General features: G+C 44.0%; 1 protein-coding gene across 4 annotated transcripts in view; it reads left to right on the plus strand.

Annotated features, from left to right (window-relative positions):
- The window catches only part of ESR1 (estrogen receptor 1), a 358,432-nt gene extending 348,768 nt beyond the window's left edge, over positions 1-9,664 (plus strand). For 3 of the 4 annotated variants that reach the window (XM_033103075.1, XM_033103072.1, XM_033103074.1), the window contains exons 8-9: positions 5,257-5,440; positions 9,418-9,652. In XM_033103075.1, coding sequence (XP_032958966.1) covers positions 5,257-5,440; positions 9,418-9,652 — 419 coding nt within the window. Of the gene's footprint in view, positions 1-5,256; positions 5,441-9,417 lie in introns of all 4 variants that reach the window. The other variant, XM_033103073.1, reaches the window with a different exon arrangement.
- Positions 9,665-20,665: the final 11,001 nt, after the last annotated feature.

Consider the following 20,665-nt stretch of genomic DNA (forward strand, 5'->3'; position numbering starts at 1 on the left):
TAGAGCTGGATTACTTGAATAAGAAAACTAAAAACTAACCCAAACCTATTTATATATAAGAAGAGAGAAATAAATTAGACTGATTTAGTAATGACCTGTCAGGAAAAACCAGCCTGTCAAAGAAAAATATCAATAAATAAATAAGATGATTTTGTAAATGAGCTGGGCTTTATTATGTGTATTTTTAAAGTAATTCCCTTTGTTATGATATAGGATAAGGAAGTGCCAAAGTGTATAGAGACATATATCCTATCTTAATAGCCTATGACAGTCAAGGGAAATATTCATTCTCTGGAACTTATAAAGGTCATATCCTTTGGGTGAGAATTGGAGAAGAGAAGATGGATTGGCAAAAGAAACAGTAATACCTATAAGAGGTGACCAAGAAGTGTGTGGCAAACCTCTGGAGACACTGTCAGTGTTAAGACAAAGACAAGAAAGAACCCCAAAATAATTTTAATATGTACTTTTCACAAAATGGATTTCTTATCCTGCTACAAAATTATTTGAAAACATGTCGGAGGTAATAACACAATATTTCATTGATGTCTACTACTTTATAATAGTTGATTCTAATTTTGTTTAGAAGAGCGTTACATCTCTTGAATATATTTGCAAACAACTGTGTTGCCTTTCTGAGACGTGTACAACTACACTGAAATAATTTCAACTAAGCATCTAGTGGGAAAGCTTATGTAATACATTCGATTGCCAGACTGCATAAAGTCAAAAAGTGTTTAATCATTTTGAGAAAATGTATTCCATTTAAGTTTCCCTCTCTATAACCAACTTGCATGCTGGACCTTTTGTGTACGGCCTTGTAAAAGCTTTTCAGAAAGTTTCACCATGAATTTTTATTTGTAGTACAAATTAGTTCAGTAGGACATTCAAGAAAAAAAAAAATCCTTCATTGTTTTGGACTGTCCTGCACATTGTAGGCTATCCAGCACAGCCACTCCCACTAACTGGCTGTAGTAACCAGGGGGTGTTCAAACAGCCCAGAAGGGACAGTACCATCCTGAAAAGAACAGCAGTCAGGGAAAACACAAAACAAACATGGTGCTCATCAAACTGCCAATCTTGAAGGCCCTTCTGAGCAAATGTGCTGTTTGTTTGTGGAAGCAATTCTCAACAGAAAACCTGAAAGGCGGATCGGCCAACTAATCACTGGGTGAACAGGATAAAAAGAGAAGTTTCCTTTTATCCCCGTTTTCTGGCCCAGACCACTTATAACTGTGGACTTGAGTTTTCTTCACTATCTTTTTCCTTTGAGTCATTCCCTTTTTTGTTGTCAAGCTGCCATAGATTGAAGGACTCTCCCAGGGTCCTTTTGGAAAAGAAACAATGTGGCCTTGCTGAAGAATTTGTCCTCAAGCCACCGGCCTCAGCCATCCTCACTTTCCTAGGAGCAATTAGCTGTGGCCCCCAGCAGAGATCAATGCCAGGCGATGCCAAGCACTCCGGTTGTGCTAGTGCTTCCGCCTGGGCATGGCCAGGTGTATATATGCACTGCAGTGTTCATTCCTGCATTCCTCTAACTTCTGGAAAACTCCTTTCCCTGGAAAAGTGATGGGGGTGGAGAGGGGTTCCTGTAGAGTGGAGAGCAAAGCGGAAGAAGAAAGAGTGTTCAAGCAGAATGAGAGAAGGAAAGGAAGGGAGAGGAATCAAGAGTCAGTGAAAGCAAGAGAGTGAGAAAGATTGAATTGAGATCTCTTATACATGGGGGTGTCCCTACGGTCTTGCTCCCCAAGACTACGGTCTTGCTTGTTCTTTTCTACCACCAGATTTCTCCACAGACTCTTCCTACAACTCCCAATGTTGGCTGCAAGAAATCAGAATATGTAGAAGCTCAGATCTGCCAACAACACTTCAAGACTGGATAACGACATAGAGATTGTTTTTTTGTTTTTTTCATCTTTGGGATTTAGAACAGCCTTGAGAGTTGCAAAAGCCTGCCTTATGGCAAGAATGTTTCTGAAGGCCCTCAGTGTCTGATCAGTGGCTCTGTGCTGCTGAGAACAGTGGTGCAGCCATCCGGGGTGGCAGAGACCACCTGGGATATGGCAATTACCAGCAGCCCTGTTTTGCTCTTCCCAGAGCACCTGAAGCATTCCGGGAATTTGGATTTCTGTGGTTTCTCTCCAGCGGTCCCTTAGGGGCAATAGGCAGGAAACATGGACCCCATTTTGCCAGGAAATCCCAGAGGGATGATGGCTGTTGTTGTCAGTTATTGGCATTTCCATTGGACTGTATTTTTACTTCTAAGTATATTTGCACAGCTAGGAAGCATCTTCTGATGAGGATGAGATGATATGCTGTATTGGTGCCAAGACAGGACTAGAAAAACAGGCTTGTTCTGAAAATGGCCTGCCTCCTGAGAGTCAGTGTTAAGAAAATTCTTTCTCCACAGGCAATATCTGCTCTCTAAACATTAACACTTAGGAGGAAATAAAACTTGAAAGCTTTACCACATAATACAGTGCACGCACACTGTAAGTTCTCCTTGAAAGCTTGCTGAAGAGAGGAATCCATACATGCATGCCAGGGAACATGGGGGGATCAGCAACCCACAAGGAAACTCCACACACGGGATCTGAGTGCCAAGGCTCTGACGACCTCTGTTGCAAAGGGCAGAGTGCAGCATTGGGCCTCAGGACGGCTGAGATTCTAGCACATTCTGTTCTAACCCTATGCGCGTGAGCAGGAAGGCCAACTGCTGCATGAGTGTCATCTTCCCAGGGGTGGCCATCCAAGCTGTTTGCTCCTCGAACAAGAATGGGCTTATTGGTGAATGAAGCCAGCATCCCGGGTGGTAAGAAAAAGAGAAAACTGGTAGAAAACGCATCATCCAAGTTGGATTAATTCAGCTCTATAGCCTGGGCAGCTTCTCAGTATATCCAGCCAGATGCAGGGCCTCTGGGAGATGGGAGGCTAGACAGACTGTGTGGTGAGAGGCAGAGCCATGGAGACTCAGCAGAAGCCACCCGACCCCCAACCCATGCCTTCCCTGCCATCCTTTATCTCCTGGCCAACCCCAAGGCCACTGGACATTTGCCCATTTTTCCAATTGGATACATTCTTTCTCTGTCAACAGGCCACATGGAACATAAGTGAAGTAGTCTAGCCATTTCTTTCTTATCCCACTGCCTGTCTGCTGCTTACTCGTTCTGTGCTCTATTTGCTTTGGATCAAAGTGCCCCTGGGTACCAAAAGCGACATTATTCTCTTCAGCTGCATGTTGATCCTGATTGTTCTAGTTTTGTTGTTGTTATGTGTGTTTTAAATCTTAGCCATTTTCCATTCTGGGCAATTACAACGTTTACTCTTGCGTTCCTCTGTGTAAATGTTTTCCCCATTCCCAACATACAGGCTGCTGTATGAGCCTTAACTGGTCACAACATTACAACTGCAAAGTAAGGGAGTGATAAACTTGAGAGTCTTTTTTTTAAAAAAATCAATTATTTACGGAGAAAACTATTTTTTTTTTTAAATTGGGGAATATTGGGGAACGGTGCGTTTTTCCAGGACCCATCAGCTCCAAGTCGAGTCATAGTTTTCAGTCTAGTTGTGGAGGGTGCAGCTCACTGGCCCATGTGGGAATCGAACCGGCGACCTTGGTGTATGAGCACTGCGCTCTAACCACCTGAGCAGTCCGGCCGCCCCAAACTCGGGAGTCTTGGAGGTACCAGTGAGGACAGAGGGGAGAAGAGGAAAAGAAATAAATATATATATAAAAAATATATTTATGAAATATTAATTATATTTACATATTTATAAATATCTTATACACATTTACACATACTTATACGAAATATATTTATTTCTATCCACTCTTATTTTGAAATAAGACCGAAAAAATATTGCTAAATATATATCATCATGGAAAAAATATTACATCACGTATTCCCTTTGAGATGGTATGATTCGGCAGAATGGAGCTTATTTCTGGAGTATTTACTTGAGAGCAAATCCATCCTTGTGGTCCCAAGACAAGACTGGTTGGTCCATCCTGCCCTCCTCCTGCTCTCAACACTTCCTATTTTATCGGTCTCCTTCTTCTGGTCCTTGGGCTGAGCTTACAAGTTAGTCGACTAGTCAGGATTCTTTCACCTGCAAGTGACAGAAACCCAACTCACACTGTCCTAAGCATGATGAATTTATGGATTCATGTGTTAAAAAGGACACTGTGGAAGCTCCAAGGTTAAATGAAAAAATATAAGCAGAACCATGGGACTGGAACCAGAATTTCTCCCCCTAACTCCCCACCGCCCAATAACTATCATCTTTGCTTATTGTTACTCTGGTCCATTCTACACATGGAAACTCCATATGCTGAGAAGATGCTACTTAACAGTCCCATATTCTCATCCTCCTAATTCGGCAACCCTAGAGGAAAGAATTTCTGTCTCACAACTTCCATATACAAGTCCAGAAAAGGCTCAGATTGTCCAGTGCAGGGCTGATACTACCCAAAAGAATGGAGTGGCCCGATTGTCTAGTTTTGGTCCTGAATTTACCTGTGGGCCAGGGAGTAGGAACTATAGCCAGAAGAAAGGCAACAGGGGAAGAAAAAAACAAAACTAAAACAAAAACTAAAACATGCCTGCCAGTGAAAAACAGCACTTTCCATGGTCCTCTACACCCATCATAAACCTTTCAGCTGAGGATGAAAAGTACTAAGGCCCTAAATCTGGCCTGAAATGTAACAGCAAGTTAATTTTTACCTGGAAAATTACCTGTCAATCACTTAGCAAATCACTTTCACTTTCGCTGTGCATCTCACCAGGAGGCCATGTGTCTCCTGAGCGTCTCCATGATGACCAGAGGTAGAACCAGCTTGTCGGGCGTCATTCTCAGCTTTGCTCCATCCTATTGAATGATCTTGGTTACCACATCTCCCTGCCTTTCGGTCTCTTCATGTTAAAGGAACATTAATGCCCTTCTCACAGGGTTGTCCTCAGCACTAATGGGATAGTTTGTGTTGGTGTATGACCTGTCAGAGAAGGGGTGGCTAGTGGACCCATGCAGTCCCAAGGTTAATAGTGCCTTTCCTGGGAGTCTTGATGACAAATCCTGGAAAGTGGCTGACACATAGGAATTTTGCAGGTTGCTTGGACCAGCTGGGTCCCACACTTGACCCTTGCTGTGCATGGGTGGGTAAGGCGCTGGCTCCGTATATGTCCCACGTACACCCCCAGTCTCCTAGACCTCATCCTCTGTGAGTTTCTCCCTCTCACTGTCTCTTTGCACATTCAGGAGTGTACACATTTCTGTCCAGTACTCTGAAGTCTCTGGAAGAGAAGGACCACATCCACCGAGTCCTGGACAAGATCACAGACACCTTGATCCATCTGATGGCCAAAGCGGGTCTGACTCTGCAGCAGCAGCAGCGGCGCCTGGCCCAGCTGCTCCTCATCCTCTCCCACTTCAGGCACATGAGGTGAGGCACCTGGGGTTCCCCTGAGGACAGGCACAAAGACACCGGCCCCCAGCACATGTTACCACTAGCCCACGAAGGGCTGATGCCTGGATGCAGATAGCACACTTGGAACAGTTTCTGGTACATGATAAGCGTGAATGCTTTGGGAGGACGGAGGAGAAGTCCAGGGTGTAGGGAAAGCTTCAGAGAAGAAGTGATAGTTACGCTCAGTTTGAAGCATGTGCCAGGTCTTCCGGGGGGGGGAGGGGGAGGAAGAGGCATGTTTGGTCACTCACTTTGTCCCACCCAATCAAGTTAGGTCTGTGAGTACACCCATCCCCTGAAGGCATAGGATACGTCCATTATGGTTCCTGTGTCATACTCTCCTTACTTACACTTAGAAATCCTAAATGACTCTCAGTCCAGATGCCTCATAGAGGGTCAACATTCACACTTCAATCCCTCTCAAATCCCTTCTTGTCACCGCCACTGGTGTTACTCTAGCCCATGCCACCATCACTTCCTTCTGGGTTTCTGCACCAGCCACCTAACACTCTTCCTTGCCTCCAGTCTTGAACCTTTATAATCCATTCTCCACGATGAAGCCAAAGTGACCATTCTAATTCCAAATCTGATCATGTTTCCTTACTCAAAACTTTGAAATGGCTTCACACTGCTGTTAGATAAAAGTAGAAATCCTTTTATTTTGCTTATACTGCTTCTCTGCTCTAGCTCCTACTTAACTTTCTAAGACTTCCTCACTGTCATCTCTAGCCATTAACAACTGCTCTGTGAGTCATGCAGAAGTCTACTTCAGGCGGCACATTGGCTGGACAGCTCTGTTTATCTCCACTAGGCTCACTCACACATCTGTGAGTCAGCTGACTGGGGCCAGACATAGCTGGGAGACTCTGCTTTAAGCGGTCGGCCTGCAGGTTGGCCAGGTGACTGTCCCACGTGTCTCTTATCCTCCTGTACCCACTGGTTAGCTGGGACATATTCTTCTCACAGTGATGGCAGAGGAACAAGAAAGCAAGCCAGGTTGAGCAAGTGCATTTTAATCTTTTAGTGAAGTCACACCTACTGACATTCTGTTTGGCCAGCAAGTTACATGATGAAACCCTAAGTCAAGATTACGGACACAGCACAGGGAGTGAGTATTTCTGAACAGTATTCCAATCTCTCGTAGCTTTGCTATCACTCCTTGCAGGAAGCATCTCCTGACCTTTAATACCTAGTTGGGACTTACGCCCTGTTCTTCCTGATTGTTATTGCCCATTGTATTACTTTTCTGCCCCGTTAGACTGTAAGCAATATGAGGCAGCCATCACAATCCATCTTGCATACTCTGAATAACCCCATACCACCTAGCATAGGCCTTGGCACATAGTAACTACTCAATAAATATTTTCTATAAGAGCTAAGGAAGGACATTAGCAGAGGAAATAGAACCTTTCTGTGCCAAAGGTGAAAGTGGCCTAGTTTCCATTCCCAATAGACACGTAAGGTGTCTGTCCGGAAGTTTTTGTGGATACTATTTCCATGAAAAGAATTCAGTCTGTAGGGAAGAGATGAAGAAAGTGGTGGAGTTTTTACTCCTGAAGGCCACAAAAATGAGGTGAAGTGATGACACTAGGAGGACAGGTGTGACCTTGGGCTTATACTAGGACCCTAGAATGAAAAATAGATTCCTTTTCTAAGCGGCTATGAGGGAAGGGCCGAGTGGCTGAAAAGGGCTGGATTAATTTTTAAGGGGCTTTTGAACCTTGAGACTATGAGTCAAATGGCAAGAAGTTTGTCCCAGGTGGTACCCTTTCTGGAGACAACCTTGCTTGAGAAAATAAACATATATCTTTCTTTGTATCCCCTATACTGCCCCATAGGAAGTCCTATATGTCACATATGCTGAAAGAATGAACAAATTATTTGAGTGTTTCCCCTACCCTATGAATTTGAAATTCCCAAATGATGGCTTCCACTTGGCGAAGTTTGGGAGAAAGTGAGAAGTCTCTGTTCTCAGGGATTCCCCAAGAATCCCCAAGTCACAGATGAAGGACTCACCTTGGCCAGGTAGAGTAGATGACTGCATTCGGAAGACACACTTCCAACCCTCTATTTCTTTTGGAGAATATTACAAAGAGGGCAGTGAGAAGAGAATCAGAATAACATAATCCTTTACCAAATTTCCTGGCTGAGAATTTTCAAGGAGAGTAAACTTCTCTTTGAAAAATGTATTAGCTTTTACTCTGAGATAGGAATTTCAAAGATGTAGAAACAAAGAGGTATTGCCGATGAAGATTTTTATTTGTTTTTAGGAACTGCAGAATTTTCAAATCTATTAACTGCTTTTTAGCATCAGCAAACCTAATTAGTTAATACCAGATATATTTGCACTAAATTTACAGACCTTACTAGTTTTACTGGAAATGTATGGCTGAGGGCAGCAACAGTGAGAGGGCTCTCTAGCATTTCTGTTTGAATTAGTTGAAAAGCTGGAGAGAAGTTGCTATTTTGTTGAAAGCTTTAAACGTGTTCTCTCTCTCTCTCTCTGTCTCTCTCTCTCTCTGTCTCTCACACACACACACACACAAACACACACGCACACACACAAATATTTTGATGCCTCATTGCAGCCCATCTAAGTCACAGAACTCTGTCTTACTAAGCGTGGCCCCAGCCATACGCTGTTACTCAGAGAATTTCACACCAGATTTCAGTGGACTGTAAATGAGATTCATTATGTTGCATGAGTAAGACGGTGTCAGAGCCAGGGGGCATTTCACTTTAGTAGTATTTTAAATTAAAACAAACAAACAAACAAAAAAGCCCCCAAACAAAATACCACTTAAAAGCGTCATTTAGATTGTTGTGTGGTAAGGACTGAGTAGCTCTGATGCTGTGTTTTCATGGCAGGTCTCCAACTTGTGCTGACTTTTCCCCTACTACAAATGCAAGTATATTCTAGGATATTTTCTTGGTCCTGCCTACTCATTATACTTTTTTTTTTTTTTTTAATTTTAAGCTAGATAATAGTTGTTCTATTTTTTTCCTGGTTGTGTGGTGGGGACAGAGCAGAGTGGCGCTGGGGGAGGAGGACAAAGGAGGAGATTGGTAAAAGAAATGCCATTTGCCTGCAATTCCCTAGGCCCATGTCGTCCCTATTTTCTGGATATTTATCACATTTTCAGCACTGTTCTAGGCCTGCAGGATGGGCAAATCGGTGCCCTCACAGAACTTCCACTGTGTGTGTGTGTGTGTGTGTGTGTGTGTGTGTGTGTACGTACACGCACGCACGCACTTGGGGATCAAGAATAAACATAAATGCACAATAGAAGAATTTCAGGTTGTCATAAGTGCTGGTAGAAAAATAGAGTAATGTGAAAGGGGACGGCTGAAGCATGAGACCACCACCACTGGGGTGGCACAATGCCTTTCAGGGAGGTGGCATTAGAAGATCTCAGTGAAGTGCCCTCCAGGCAGAGGGAAATGTCAAGTGCAGACACCCCGAGTCTGGAAGTAAAGAGAGCTTAGTTTCTTCAAGGGGCAACACGAACCCAGTGTGGCTTAGAGAGAGTGTGTTTGGGGGCAGGCAGGAGGAGGTGGGAGCCACATCTGTTGGGCTTTGTAGAGTCCGGAAATAAATTTAGATTTTATTCTGAGTTAAATGGAAAGGCACTTGAAAGTTTTAAGCAAGGGAACTTCTTAAACTATTTGCCACGTTGAAAAAAAAAACCAAACAAACAAAAACTCCGTCCTATCTGGCTGTATATCTCATCTGTTCTCTTTTGAGATATAATGGGGATAGAAAGGGACAGGATCTCATTCGAATCAGTGGGAGGAAGTCACCTGCATAGAGGATCCCAAAATGGCTCTTTAACCAGGAAGAAAGACAGGCATGCCAGTGTCTGTGGAGTTTTTACTTCTGCTGCCTAGGAGTTTCAGCAGCTCTGGGTGTGCGATGGTCTAACGTGGTCCTGCCTGTATCTTCCCACCCACAGTAACAAAGGCATGGAGCATCTGTACAACATGAAGTGTAAGAACGTGGTGCCCCTCTACGACCTGCTGCTGGAGATGCTGGATGCCCACCGCCTTCATGCCCCAACCAACCGCGGGGGCGCCCCCATGGAGCAGACGCACCAGAGCCAGATGGCCACCACTGGCCCCACTTCATCACATTCCTTGCCAGCGTATTACATCAATGGGGAGGCAGAGGGTTTCCCGACCACCATCTGAGAGCTCTCCGGCTCTCCCACGACTCTGACAATCCCTGGCAGCATTTTACCCACATCATACATCACTATAGCAACATTCTGCTCCTGCACACACCCCGGCATGCATGCACCACCATGGCTTTCTAATATGAGTGGCCATTCATTTGCTTGCTCAGTTCTTAGTGGCACACCTTCTTTTGGGAACAGCCAAAGGGATTCCAGGGCTAAATTCTTTGTAACAGCTCTCCCTTTGCTACATTACTAAGCAGGAGGATTCCTGTAGCTTTTCGTGACTGAATTCAGTCTATGAGCTAGCTGGGGCTCAAATGATTGCATTTGAACTACTTGTTGAGAGCCAGGCCTGGAGAGTGGACATTTCACCTCTGTGAAGCACTTTTTAATGAATCTAAGAATAAGCCACAGGAAAAAATTGAAAGTGGCTCCTTTAACTGCTGACTTGGAGAAAGCTAGATCAAGGCTTTATTATAGCATCCTCTTGTATTCCTATAGTAATATATTATTTTATTAAAGTAATACATTACAGCTTTTGCTGCGTTGCTTGGCTGTAGCAGAATATTCGGTGATTGTCTATTCATTTCCCCTATAGGAATACAAGTTGCACAAACGGATGGAAAATCCTCTAGTTGTCAAGACTTTGTCAACTTAATACACTGCAACTTCAGATTTGCTGACTGCTCTTCTGTTGGCTTATGAGAGCACTGTGTACAGGTCATGGGGTTCCGGTTAATTCTGGCTTCCCATGGACCTATGGAGAATAGCAAGTTGATCCCAGTTAAGTCACCTCCACAAAAACCAGTGTCCCTGTGAGGGATAAATTCTTGTTTTTTGTTTTTTGTTTTCGTTTTATAAAGAAAGCCCTCTGCCTCCCAGGACTTGCAGTAAATCTGCTCAGGACCTGTTCTGTTGTGGTCTCACACTTACCAGCAGGAGGGCGCGCTACTTGGATCTTCGGGTATGTAACTTACACAGAAGATGAATTAGTCGTGTGTAGGGCCCCGCCTATGACCAAAAGCCGTTTAAATGAGTGAGCGCCCTGGTGACTCTTTAAGCCCTTGGGCACTGGGCTAAATAGTAAATGTGCATGATTATTGTAGGTACTAGAGAACAAGGAGGAAAGTAGGGTAGACACTGGATAAAACCTGTGAGGCTCAGGGTGGCCCTGCGACAGGCTTCGGCTCCCCAGGAGTGCGGTACTGCACAGTGGGGCTGCCCTGGGATCCATGGGGCCAGCTCCTTGCCTTCATTTCTTCACACGGCCCTATTTGGAAGCAGCGGCGGTGGAGCCGTGTTCCTACAGTTGGCGGAGCACTCTCTGGAGCCAGGGAGGAAGGGCCAGGAGAGGAGCATTCCTTACTCAGGTGCCTGGGGCCTGGTCAGGACTACACATGCCTTTGGCTGTTTAGAGCTCATCCAAAATAAAGGTTTGGCCTTCCGGAGGGAGAAAAATAAAAAAGCTTCGCTCAGAACTCATTCAATTAGACTTCATAAACCAGGGGAGCGAGACTAGAATTGGGACCCAGGAATCTGTTGACTTACAGGCTAGAAAAAGGAAGTCTCACCCAGACACAGGGCAGCCTTCTCTAGGTCCTTTGCTTCTCTAGAGCAATACGGCTTTCCTCTTCTCAGCCAAAAAGAAAGTTTGGATTCCTCCGCTGACCTCATTGTCTATAATTTGAATCCCATTGAGAAGTGACACGTCAGCCAACGGCTCAGCCAAGCTTCTAGGGCTTGTCTTGGGATGCCTATTGAGAAAAGTGGATTTCACTCATTTCTAATTGCCTAGTAAATGATTGCCAAAGGACTGGGAAACAGGGAGGGCCAAAAAAAAAAAAAATGTTTTTCATATATGTGCATCTAAAATCTAAATTTGGGGGCAATTTTATGTATCTTCATTAAGCATATGTTTAGAACATCATTCTTTTGTTGTTGTTTTTGTTTAAGAAGCACCTTATATAGTATAATATATATATATTTTTTGAAATTGCAATGCTTATCAGACAATTGAATGTACTAATTCTGTTCTGGATTTGATTGGACTGGGTTAACCTGCAAAACCAACAAAACATATTCAGTTTTTTTTTTTGTATGCAGTCATTAATGCCTAAGGCCTGGTGATTATTCATTTAAATGAAGATCACATTTCATATCAACTTTTATATCAACAGTAGACAAAATAGCACTAATCCAGATGCCTATTGTTGGATATTGAATGATAGACAATCTTATGTAGCAGAGATTATGCCTGAAAAGGAAATTTTATTCAGGGCAGCTAATTTTGCTTTACCAAAATATTAGTAATATTTTTGGACAGTAGCTAATGGGTCAGTGGGTTCTTTTTAATGTTTATACTTAGATTTTCTTTTAAAAAAATAAAAACAAACAAAAAAAGTTAGGATTATAGATGTTGTAATACCAGCTAAATCCAAACAATAATACAGTGGAGGGTTTTACATTATTCATCTAATGTGTTTGTATTCTAAGACACTACTACATTTGAAATGGGCAGAGAATACCAGATGGCTGGAATGTTAGCCCAGGAGTCTCAAATAATTTTAGAAATCTCTTTTTATTCTTATTTGAAGTGCCACTAATGGACAGCTGATACTGTACAGCTGATGTTACCATTGGATGTAGGGAACAGGCTGTGTTTTTTCCCCACTCTGAGGCAATTTGGAGTTTGAAAAACACAGATGACCTGGGGGTTTGGGGTAGTGTGGGGAAGTGGGTTCAGAAATTTGGAGAATGTGAAATGTAATAATAAGAATCTGGAAAGCATTGTGAGGCAGATCAATACTGGTGGGGTCTGGGTTAGGCACCAGGGTTCAGACTTCTGCCTTGTAAGCCACAAATAACTAGCTCTCTGACAGCCATTTCTAAAATGGCAGCTTGAGTTTCCAGAAAGAACAAGTGACATCCACAGTACAATCCAAGGAATAGCCAGCCAGTGGTCCGTGTTTCTTTTAGCGATTGCCGAGCCCTAGGCTTGCTGCAATGCTTCTGTAGTGCTGCCATGCAATGATCAGAGAGGCTGGTTCATACAAAGAGAAGATCCTATGTAGGTTGCGAAATCCCTAAGGAAGTGCAGTCTGTGATTAGATTTCCCTATTAACCTTGCAAGTAGGTTTAACCATGCCATATCCTATGCCTTTCAGGGGTTGAACAAATAAGGGACTTACTGATAATTTACCTTTGGTCGCATAAGGTGTTCTCACGTTACAGTCTTATACACTGAAATGGCCATTGATGGAGGCCATTGTTGAGAGTGCCCCTATGTGGAATCACTTCCAAATGCCTTCCTATTCATTCTTTCCAACTCGGAGAGGGACTATGGACACTGACTCTCACTAGGGCCGTCGTCATGTCTAACATTCACAGGCTTCGGATCCGCTTCGGGAAACTAGTTTTTTAAAGGCAAATTGCGTCATACAATACTTACGAGGCAACCATGGTTCTCTTTGGAGTAAGTCTTGGGAAGAGGACCAGGATTACACTGCACACTTCCTTAGGTGAACCTTCTGAAAACTTACTCACTTTCAGCTGGAGCAAAGGAATTTAACTGTGGTCCCAAACACCCGTCTTTTTCTTAGTGTGACTACGTTGTTTCTAACTGCATTTCCTTTCCATTTGGATTCAAGTGAGTGTGGCCTCTAAGTCCTTTTCAATTATTTTCTAAGTAACTGCTGCCTTTATTATGGCACTTCAATTTTGCACTGTCTTTTAGATATTCAAGAAAAGTTTCTATTCTTTTTTTTTTTTTTGCATCCAAATGTGCCTGAACTTTTAAAATATGTAAATGCTGCCATGTTCTGAACCCATCTTGAGTGTGTTTGCACAGAGCCATGTACCCTGGAGACAACATAGAGCCTCATGAGCAGGTGCCTGAGACACAGACCCCTTTGTATTCACAGAGAGGTCATTGGTTATAGAGACTTGAATTAATAAGTGACATTATGCCAGTTTATGTTCTCTCACAACTTATAAACAATGCTTTTAGTGCACTACATATTCTTCAGTGTAGAGCTCTTGTTTTATGGGGAAAGGCTCAAATGTCAAATTGTGTTTGATGGATTAATATACCCTCTCGCTGATGCGTACTATTATCGATGTGATCTGTTTCGTTGCAGCTTTGCTTTGTTTCAATGAAACACACTTGTAAACCTCTTTTGCACTTTTAAAAAGAATCCAGTGGGATGCTCAAGCACTTGTAAACAATTTTCTCAACCTAGTTGATGTTCAAATAAAGAATTAGAAGAAAGACAACAGGCTTTGTGTTGTTTTTTTTTTTTTGTAAGCTCTTTCTCTTGCTAATGCTTCACCACCAGCTGCGAAGATCCAGGGTGATGAAATGCATCTATAGAGCACAGTGAACACGATGACCAGTCTGATGCCAGACTCCCTGCTCCAATCCACCCTCCAGGCACAGGAGGAAGTGTGTGAACACTGGAGGCAGGCAGATGTGGCCTCACTTCTTACCTCCTTCACATACGAGTTTTATGATAGAGTTTCCACTTCCTCCTCAACAAAATAGTGATAGTAACACCTCATTCATGGGGTGGATATGAGGATTATATGAGGTGCTCATCACAATTGTGGTTGTTTTCTAATGCCTAACCCCAACCCATTCTCTGTGAGGGAGAAGAAGGAAGCTCGAGAGTAATTACTTATGAATGAATGAACGAATGGCTGAATTTATGTAATTCCCTCAAAAACCTCTCCCCCATCACAAAAGCAAAGCAGGAAGGACTGGTACATCCCCACCCCACCCGGCCCCAGGTTTCCATTTCAGGACTCCCTTCTCTTTTCAGAGCTAGCTGCACATTCCCTTTCACCCATTTTCTCTGTGATGTGACTGATGAATGGAGGGCAAAAATACTGTGACTTCTTGAGCAGCAACATAGATACACGCAGGCTCTGCAGCTAGATGACTCAGTTTGAATCCTCATTCTGCCATTTATTGTGTGACCTTGAGCAAGGAAATTTTCCTGTGCCTCATTTTCTTTGCCTGTAAAGAGAGATAATAGAGCCACATACCTTGAAGGGCTACTGGAAGACGACATGGGTTAATTCACGCACAGAATTTTAGGACCGTGGTTGGCACTGCTCTCCGTTTCCCTTAAACGGCATATCTGCACTCACATCTTTGTTAGGATCAGTTCAGGTTTCTCACGTTGAGTCATTTTGGTTCCAGGAAACTCTTTTCTTGTTGTATCATCCTTGGGCCAGTTCTTCAATCCCATTTTCCTTGGTTTCCCCATGTCTGAAATGGAAATAAGAACAACACCCATCCTATAGGGCTATATGAGGATTAAAAAGGGTAAATATCGGGGGCGGCCCGGTGGCTCAAGTGGTTGGAGCCTCGTGCTCCTAACACGGAAGACCGCCGGTTGGATTCCCACAAGGGCAGCAGTGAGCTGCGCCCTCTACAGCTAAGATTGTGAATAACAGCTCTCCCTGGAGCCCTGAACAGCTGGAGCTCGGTGTGGGCTGCTGTGTGTTGACCTGTGCTACGGTGAGCAGCAGCTGGCGTGCAGCTGGCGTGAGTGGCTGGCAGCCAGTGAGAGCTGCCAAGAGCGAGGACTGAAGACCAACTGCCTCTGCCGGGTGGAATGCAAGGCTCATAATACCAGCATGGCCCAGGGAGCTTCGCCCTATGGCTAGACTGAGAAACAAGGGGGGTGGGGGGGGGCCAGAGGCCAAAAAAAAAAAAACAAACGGTAATCATCTAAAGTGCCTAGTATAGGACATACACAGTAGGCTCCTAAAACTCATAAGCTATCAGTATTGTAATTGTTATTACCCCCGTGAGCATTTACATTTAATGGAACCATTGATAGGTCTGGACTTCCATCTTTCGTTTTGTTATTGTTTTGTACATCTCCTGTCTTTTTCGTTCCATACTGGCCCCTTCTTTTTTTTTTTTTTTTGGTTGAATATTTTTAGGGTACGATTTTCATTTTTCTGTTGATACTTTTCCATTTCAAAATTATTTTCTTAGTGGTTGATTTTACACGATGCAACCTTAATCTATCAGTCTATTTCAGGACTAATAGTAACTTTTCATTTCAGTTATTAGTATTTTAGCTCCAACAGAAAAAAAATTAGTTCTTTTTTTTTTCCCTATAATTTCTCTCTCTTATTGAGAATCCCTATTTGCTGATTCATTGTTGTCATACTTTAATCCATTTTTTTTTCTTTCAATCTAGTTGTGGAGGGCGCAGCTCACTGGCCAATGTGGGACTCGAACCTGCTACCTTGGTGTTATGAGCACCTCGCTCAAACCACTGAGCGAACCAGCTTCCCCTTGGCGGCTGAGCTCCACGCTCAAGTTGTTGCTTCTCATTGGTCCATGAGGGAATCAAACCAGTGACCTTGATGTTATGAGCACCACGCTCTAACCACTGACCAAACCCGCCCCCCCACCAGCAGCTCAGCTCCGAGTCAAGCCATTGTCTTCAATCTAGTTGTGTGTGGGGGGGTCACAGCTCACTGGCCCATGGGAATCGAACTGGCAACCTTGTATTAAGAGCTGTGCTCTAACTGAGCCATTGGCCACCCCCATACTTTAATTCTTTCAACCTGGTTTCCTTTAGCTATCCTAACACATTTATAGTAGCCGCTTGAAGTCTTGGCTGGCTCAAACCAATGTCTGGCAAATCACATAAGCAGTTTCTTTTGACCTCCTTTCTTCTTAAGTATAAGTCCCTTTTTCCTGTTTCTTCACATATCTTATAATTTTTTATTGAGAACTGAACGTTGTAGACACAAAACTGTAGCACCTGTGGATTCTAACCCCCCCACCCCCACCCTGGTGGTTGCTATTCATGCTGTGTTCTGTTGTTGCTTTTTTCTTTGTTAGTAACTCACCTGGGTTAAATATGTGAATATGTGAATTTTGCGTCTCCTACAGAGTTTGTCCTCTGATGTTCTGCTAGGTTCTTAAATTATTTTCTTGTTTTGATTTTTTAAGCTTGACTTCCTAGGTCCTGCCCCTGTGTCTGCATAAGCTTTGTGGTATCCAATGACGGGACAGAGATTGCTCAACACCTGGAGCCAGGAAGGCTTCTAACCTCAGCTGATAGATCTGTGTGCAGTGAGGAGAGGCACATTTGATTATCAGGCTGTTTTCAAGTCTGACCCAGCTTTCTGCCTGAACACTTTTTGGTCTCTGCTACACAGGTTTGCAGCCTCAGCCAGGTAGGTACTTGCAAACAACCACAGTCACACCCTCAGGGTGGTGGAGCCTGGGCCTTCCCTGCTCACCCACCAAATCAAGTGAGCCGTTTGAGACCATGGCCACAGCAACAGAGCTGTGAGTGCTAATGATGTTCCCTGCTCTGGTGCTTACCAAACTGTGGAGGTTGGGGAATGGGAGCATTCCGAGGAAGAATGCCACAGATTTGCACTATACTTACCCCAAATTCAACATTTTGCAAGCCTAAATATCTCTCATATTATTGTATGCTTTTGGTCATTTTGCAGAGTGCTGAAATGGTTGTTTTTGTCAATTTCATTCAGCTTTACAGTTGCTTTTCGGAGCGAAGATTTACCAATCTCCTTACCTGGCCACAGCTGGAAGTCACCCTCTCCACACACCCTGTCCCTCCCTTATTATTCTTCTCAGGATACCAAGGAACAGAGTTGTCTGCATGTGCCATGTGTCATTTCCACTGTTCAACAAGCTTTTGGGAGAATGTTTAGCAATCTGTGGAACATTAAAATCTGTCCATTAAGGTGTGTCAAAGTTGGAATGCCTGCCCAGGGGCAGATTCGACACACACCCGCTCCACAGCACATTCTCCAATGTGACATATTCTTATGCCTTTGGGGACATTTAAATTCAGAATTGCTATGTTTAGATTTGCTTCTCCAAGAATACAGCAAATATGAGGGCAGCAAATTTTCATGGCTTTTATTATTTGGACTATGTTCATTTAAAAAGCTAGTTTTAAGTTCACAATCCAATCATGGTTGCTTAAAATTGCAATATTTGTAACTACTGCCAAAATAGTAGAGCTAAGTCAAGGTGAGACGTATTTGTTCAAGATAGGAACATGTTTCTATTGGAATTCCCTACAGATAATCTGGAACACCAGGTTGGAGTTATGGGAGGAGGCGGAGCCGAATGCTTTGCAACAGGAGACACCTCTGCGGGGGACTGGATAACCTCTCAGCCAAATGCTGACACGTTTCTCTGAGCGAGATGGGATGACCTTTGATTTTCCTTTCAATCCTAAATCACAACACTTGCACACACATACACCAAGAGTACCATTTATTGCTGCTTCACTGTGCCAGGTACTAGCTGTATACACATTTTCCCAGGTAATCCTACAGCTATGGTACGAGGGTACGTCTATTATTATTCTATTTTACAAACAAGGACTGAGGATTAACACAGTTAAATAAGGTTCCCAGAATCAGAAATCTCGTGAGTGGCAGACATCGGGTCAGTCCTAATTCTGAATATGAGGGGCACTTCTTTAAACTTTGGGTTTGAGCTTCCTGGCGATTACTTAAAGTCACAGATGAAATTTTACTCCAGACCACAGAAAGTGTATGTAAACAAGATTTCACATTTATGAGAAGAAAGAAAAAGTCATATGAACTTTTAAGGCAAAAGGTGAGTCTACAAGAAATGATGGCACTGTGGGTAGGGCGCTTAATGCTGTGGCCTTCCGGTTCTGGAGAAAAGTGTCCCTCTCTTCCTAGTGGGTGTCCCTTGGGGAGGAAAGCTTGAGAAGCACTTCTTCTGTGATCGTCCCTGGCACTTGGTGCCAGTGCTTTTGGTTTTTCGGTTTCTGAGGCCATACCAGGCACCTTTCTTGCCCCTGGTTTCTGCCAGCAGCGGTGGGTGAACTGAGGGGTGATTCTCCTCTGGACCTCGGCATCAGCAGGAGCTCTGTTTCTAGATGATGACATGGGACCGTGAAGTCTCAGGCAGTGGCACCCTCACTAGCGGCAGGGCCTGTTTCAGAGGTGACAGCACCTGGGCCAGCCTCACTCCCTCCCTTGGCCACGAATCCAACTCCTACCTCATGGTCTAGGAACAGGACCATGGCCCAAAGCCAACATATTTGATATCTGTGGAGACATGACAAAATAGCAGCTTTCATCCTAACCAGATGAATGTGTGTGTGTATGTGTGTGGGGAGAGCTGGGACAAGGAAGCATTCGGGCAAACATTTTCAAAAGAGATTTCAAAGCTGGGAGGTAAAACCTCAGTGGCTAGGCCGGCTAAGAGCAGAGGAAGGAACTCTAAAGTGGCCAACTCTGGTCCCTTTGCCGAAGGCCAGTGACCCTGAGGCCACAGGACAGACAGTTATCTGGGGGACTTTCCAGATCCAGTGCACTGCTAGATCTTTCTTCAGCACTGTAACTGTCATCAGATTCCTTTTTATTGAGAAATCAATAATTGTGGGACAGGCCAACAAAAGGTTTGTGAGCTGGCAAACATTTTATGGGCTGATTGAATTATTGAGTTCACCCCAGGCTCAGAGGAGTTTAAGTTGTAAATAACCCCTGAAGAGCGTGTGTCAATACCCAGGGCCCCAGACCCCAGGCTGGAGGGGAGCAGGGAAAAGTAAGGGGAGGGTGGGGTTAGCAGGAGGGATCCTGACACTGCGTCTGGGAGCTTCTTTGCGTGCCATCCCAGGCCCTCAAGCACTCCAGATACAGAAGGGTTTTCTGGGTTTTCAACTACAGCCAGGGAGTACCTCTTTCAAAATGAAGGGAAGGCTGACGCTGTCAAACTGGGGCGGCTAGATGCTTCGCTAAAAATGGATTACAATTAGAGCAAATGATCCATTCACTTATCTTTGAATTTGTTATTAAATATTTGAAAACACCCCTTAACAATTCTTACAATCTAATCTCTTCTCAAATGCTAAAAGAAAAAATATATATATAAGGAAAAGCATCAGCGGATTTATGGAAAGACAGGAGGTTTGGGTAGGAAGCTTGTTTTAATTACTTGGCAGTGTTGGCACCAACTGCTTCTAGCCCAGGAGCATGAGAAATCTGGTCCAGGAAGTAGACAGACCTGAATCTCAAAAGGACAAAACCCAAGGGGGGGTTCCAGACTTCCTCCTATGGAAAAGCTAAGCTTTGGCCTAAGGTTTAAGAAAACAATGCAAAGCCTATGTCAGAGAGCTTAACACAATGTGGAGATTTTTCATTTACTTTCTATCATTGCAGAGAGGCAGAAAGAAAAACATAGATGCCCTTTTCTATTTTATTAATAGTATTGTTTTATTAGTAAAACAAGAAGCTAGTCTTGTGGCAAGGAGAGGGAATGAGCCTGGCCCTTTCAAATTTCTCATGTCCCATTTCCAGGAGAGTATGCTGACAGGTGAGTTCTCCTGGTCTCCAGGCCCCCATGCCTTGTGATATTGGAGACACAAGTTCTCAGCAGCTGCCAGAGGTGTGTAGGTCCCTGGTGCCCATGGCGTGTACCACAAAAGGCACCAAAGAGAAGAGATTGCTTGATGAAGCCCCTGGGGAAATGCTGCCACAACCTCATCAAGCCAAAGAAAAGATTCAAAACCCTGAACAAACAAGGTTTTATCACCTGCCAAATGATGTCACCACCCTGGCCCTATACTTCCCATTCCTGCTGAGCTCTGGAAAGCCTTGTGTGTGCTCTCTTTGCCAAGGGAGGTACCCAGCCCTGAAAAAGGCGTTCTGCAGAGGAGTCAGAACCCTTGCCTTCCTGATGTCAGCACCCGAAGCTGAGGGAACAGCAAGGACTGACCCGGCAGGTGCCTCCAACAGGAAATAACACGATCTCTGAGAGGCCAAAGGATTTGCAGAACCCTCCATGCCTATGACTTATGAGAGGAGACACCATTTCCATACCAAAGACAAATATTAAAGCCCTGGCTCCTTCCTGCCCCCAACAAAATCCAACAAAAAAGCTTGAGGGGGTAAAAAGAAAGACTTCTTCACGGAAGCTACAGCAGTGTTTTCAGGGAGAAGAACCACAAATGGCAGCCAGACTGAAGTATGGGGGACTTGA

The sequence above is a fragment of the Rhinolophus ferrumequinum genome, chromosome 3 (genome assembly GCF_004115265.2).
Source record: "Rhinolophus ferrumequinum isolate MPI-CBG mRhiFer1 chromosome 3, mRhiFer1_v1.p, whole genome shotgun sequence".
NCBI classification, from domain to species: Eukaryota; Metazoa; Chordata; class Mammalia; order Chiroptera; family Rhinolophidae; genus Rhinolophus; species Rhinolophus ferrumequinum.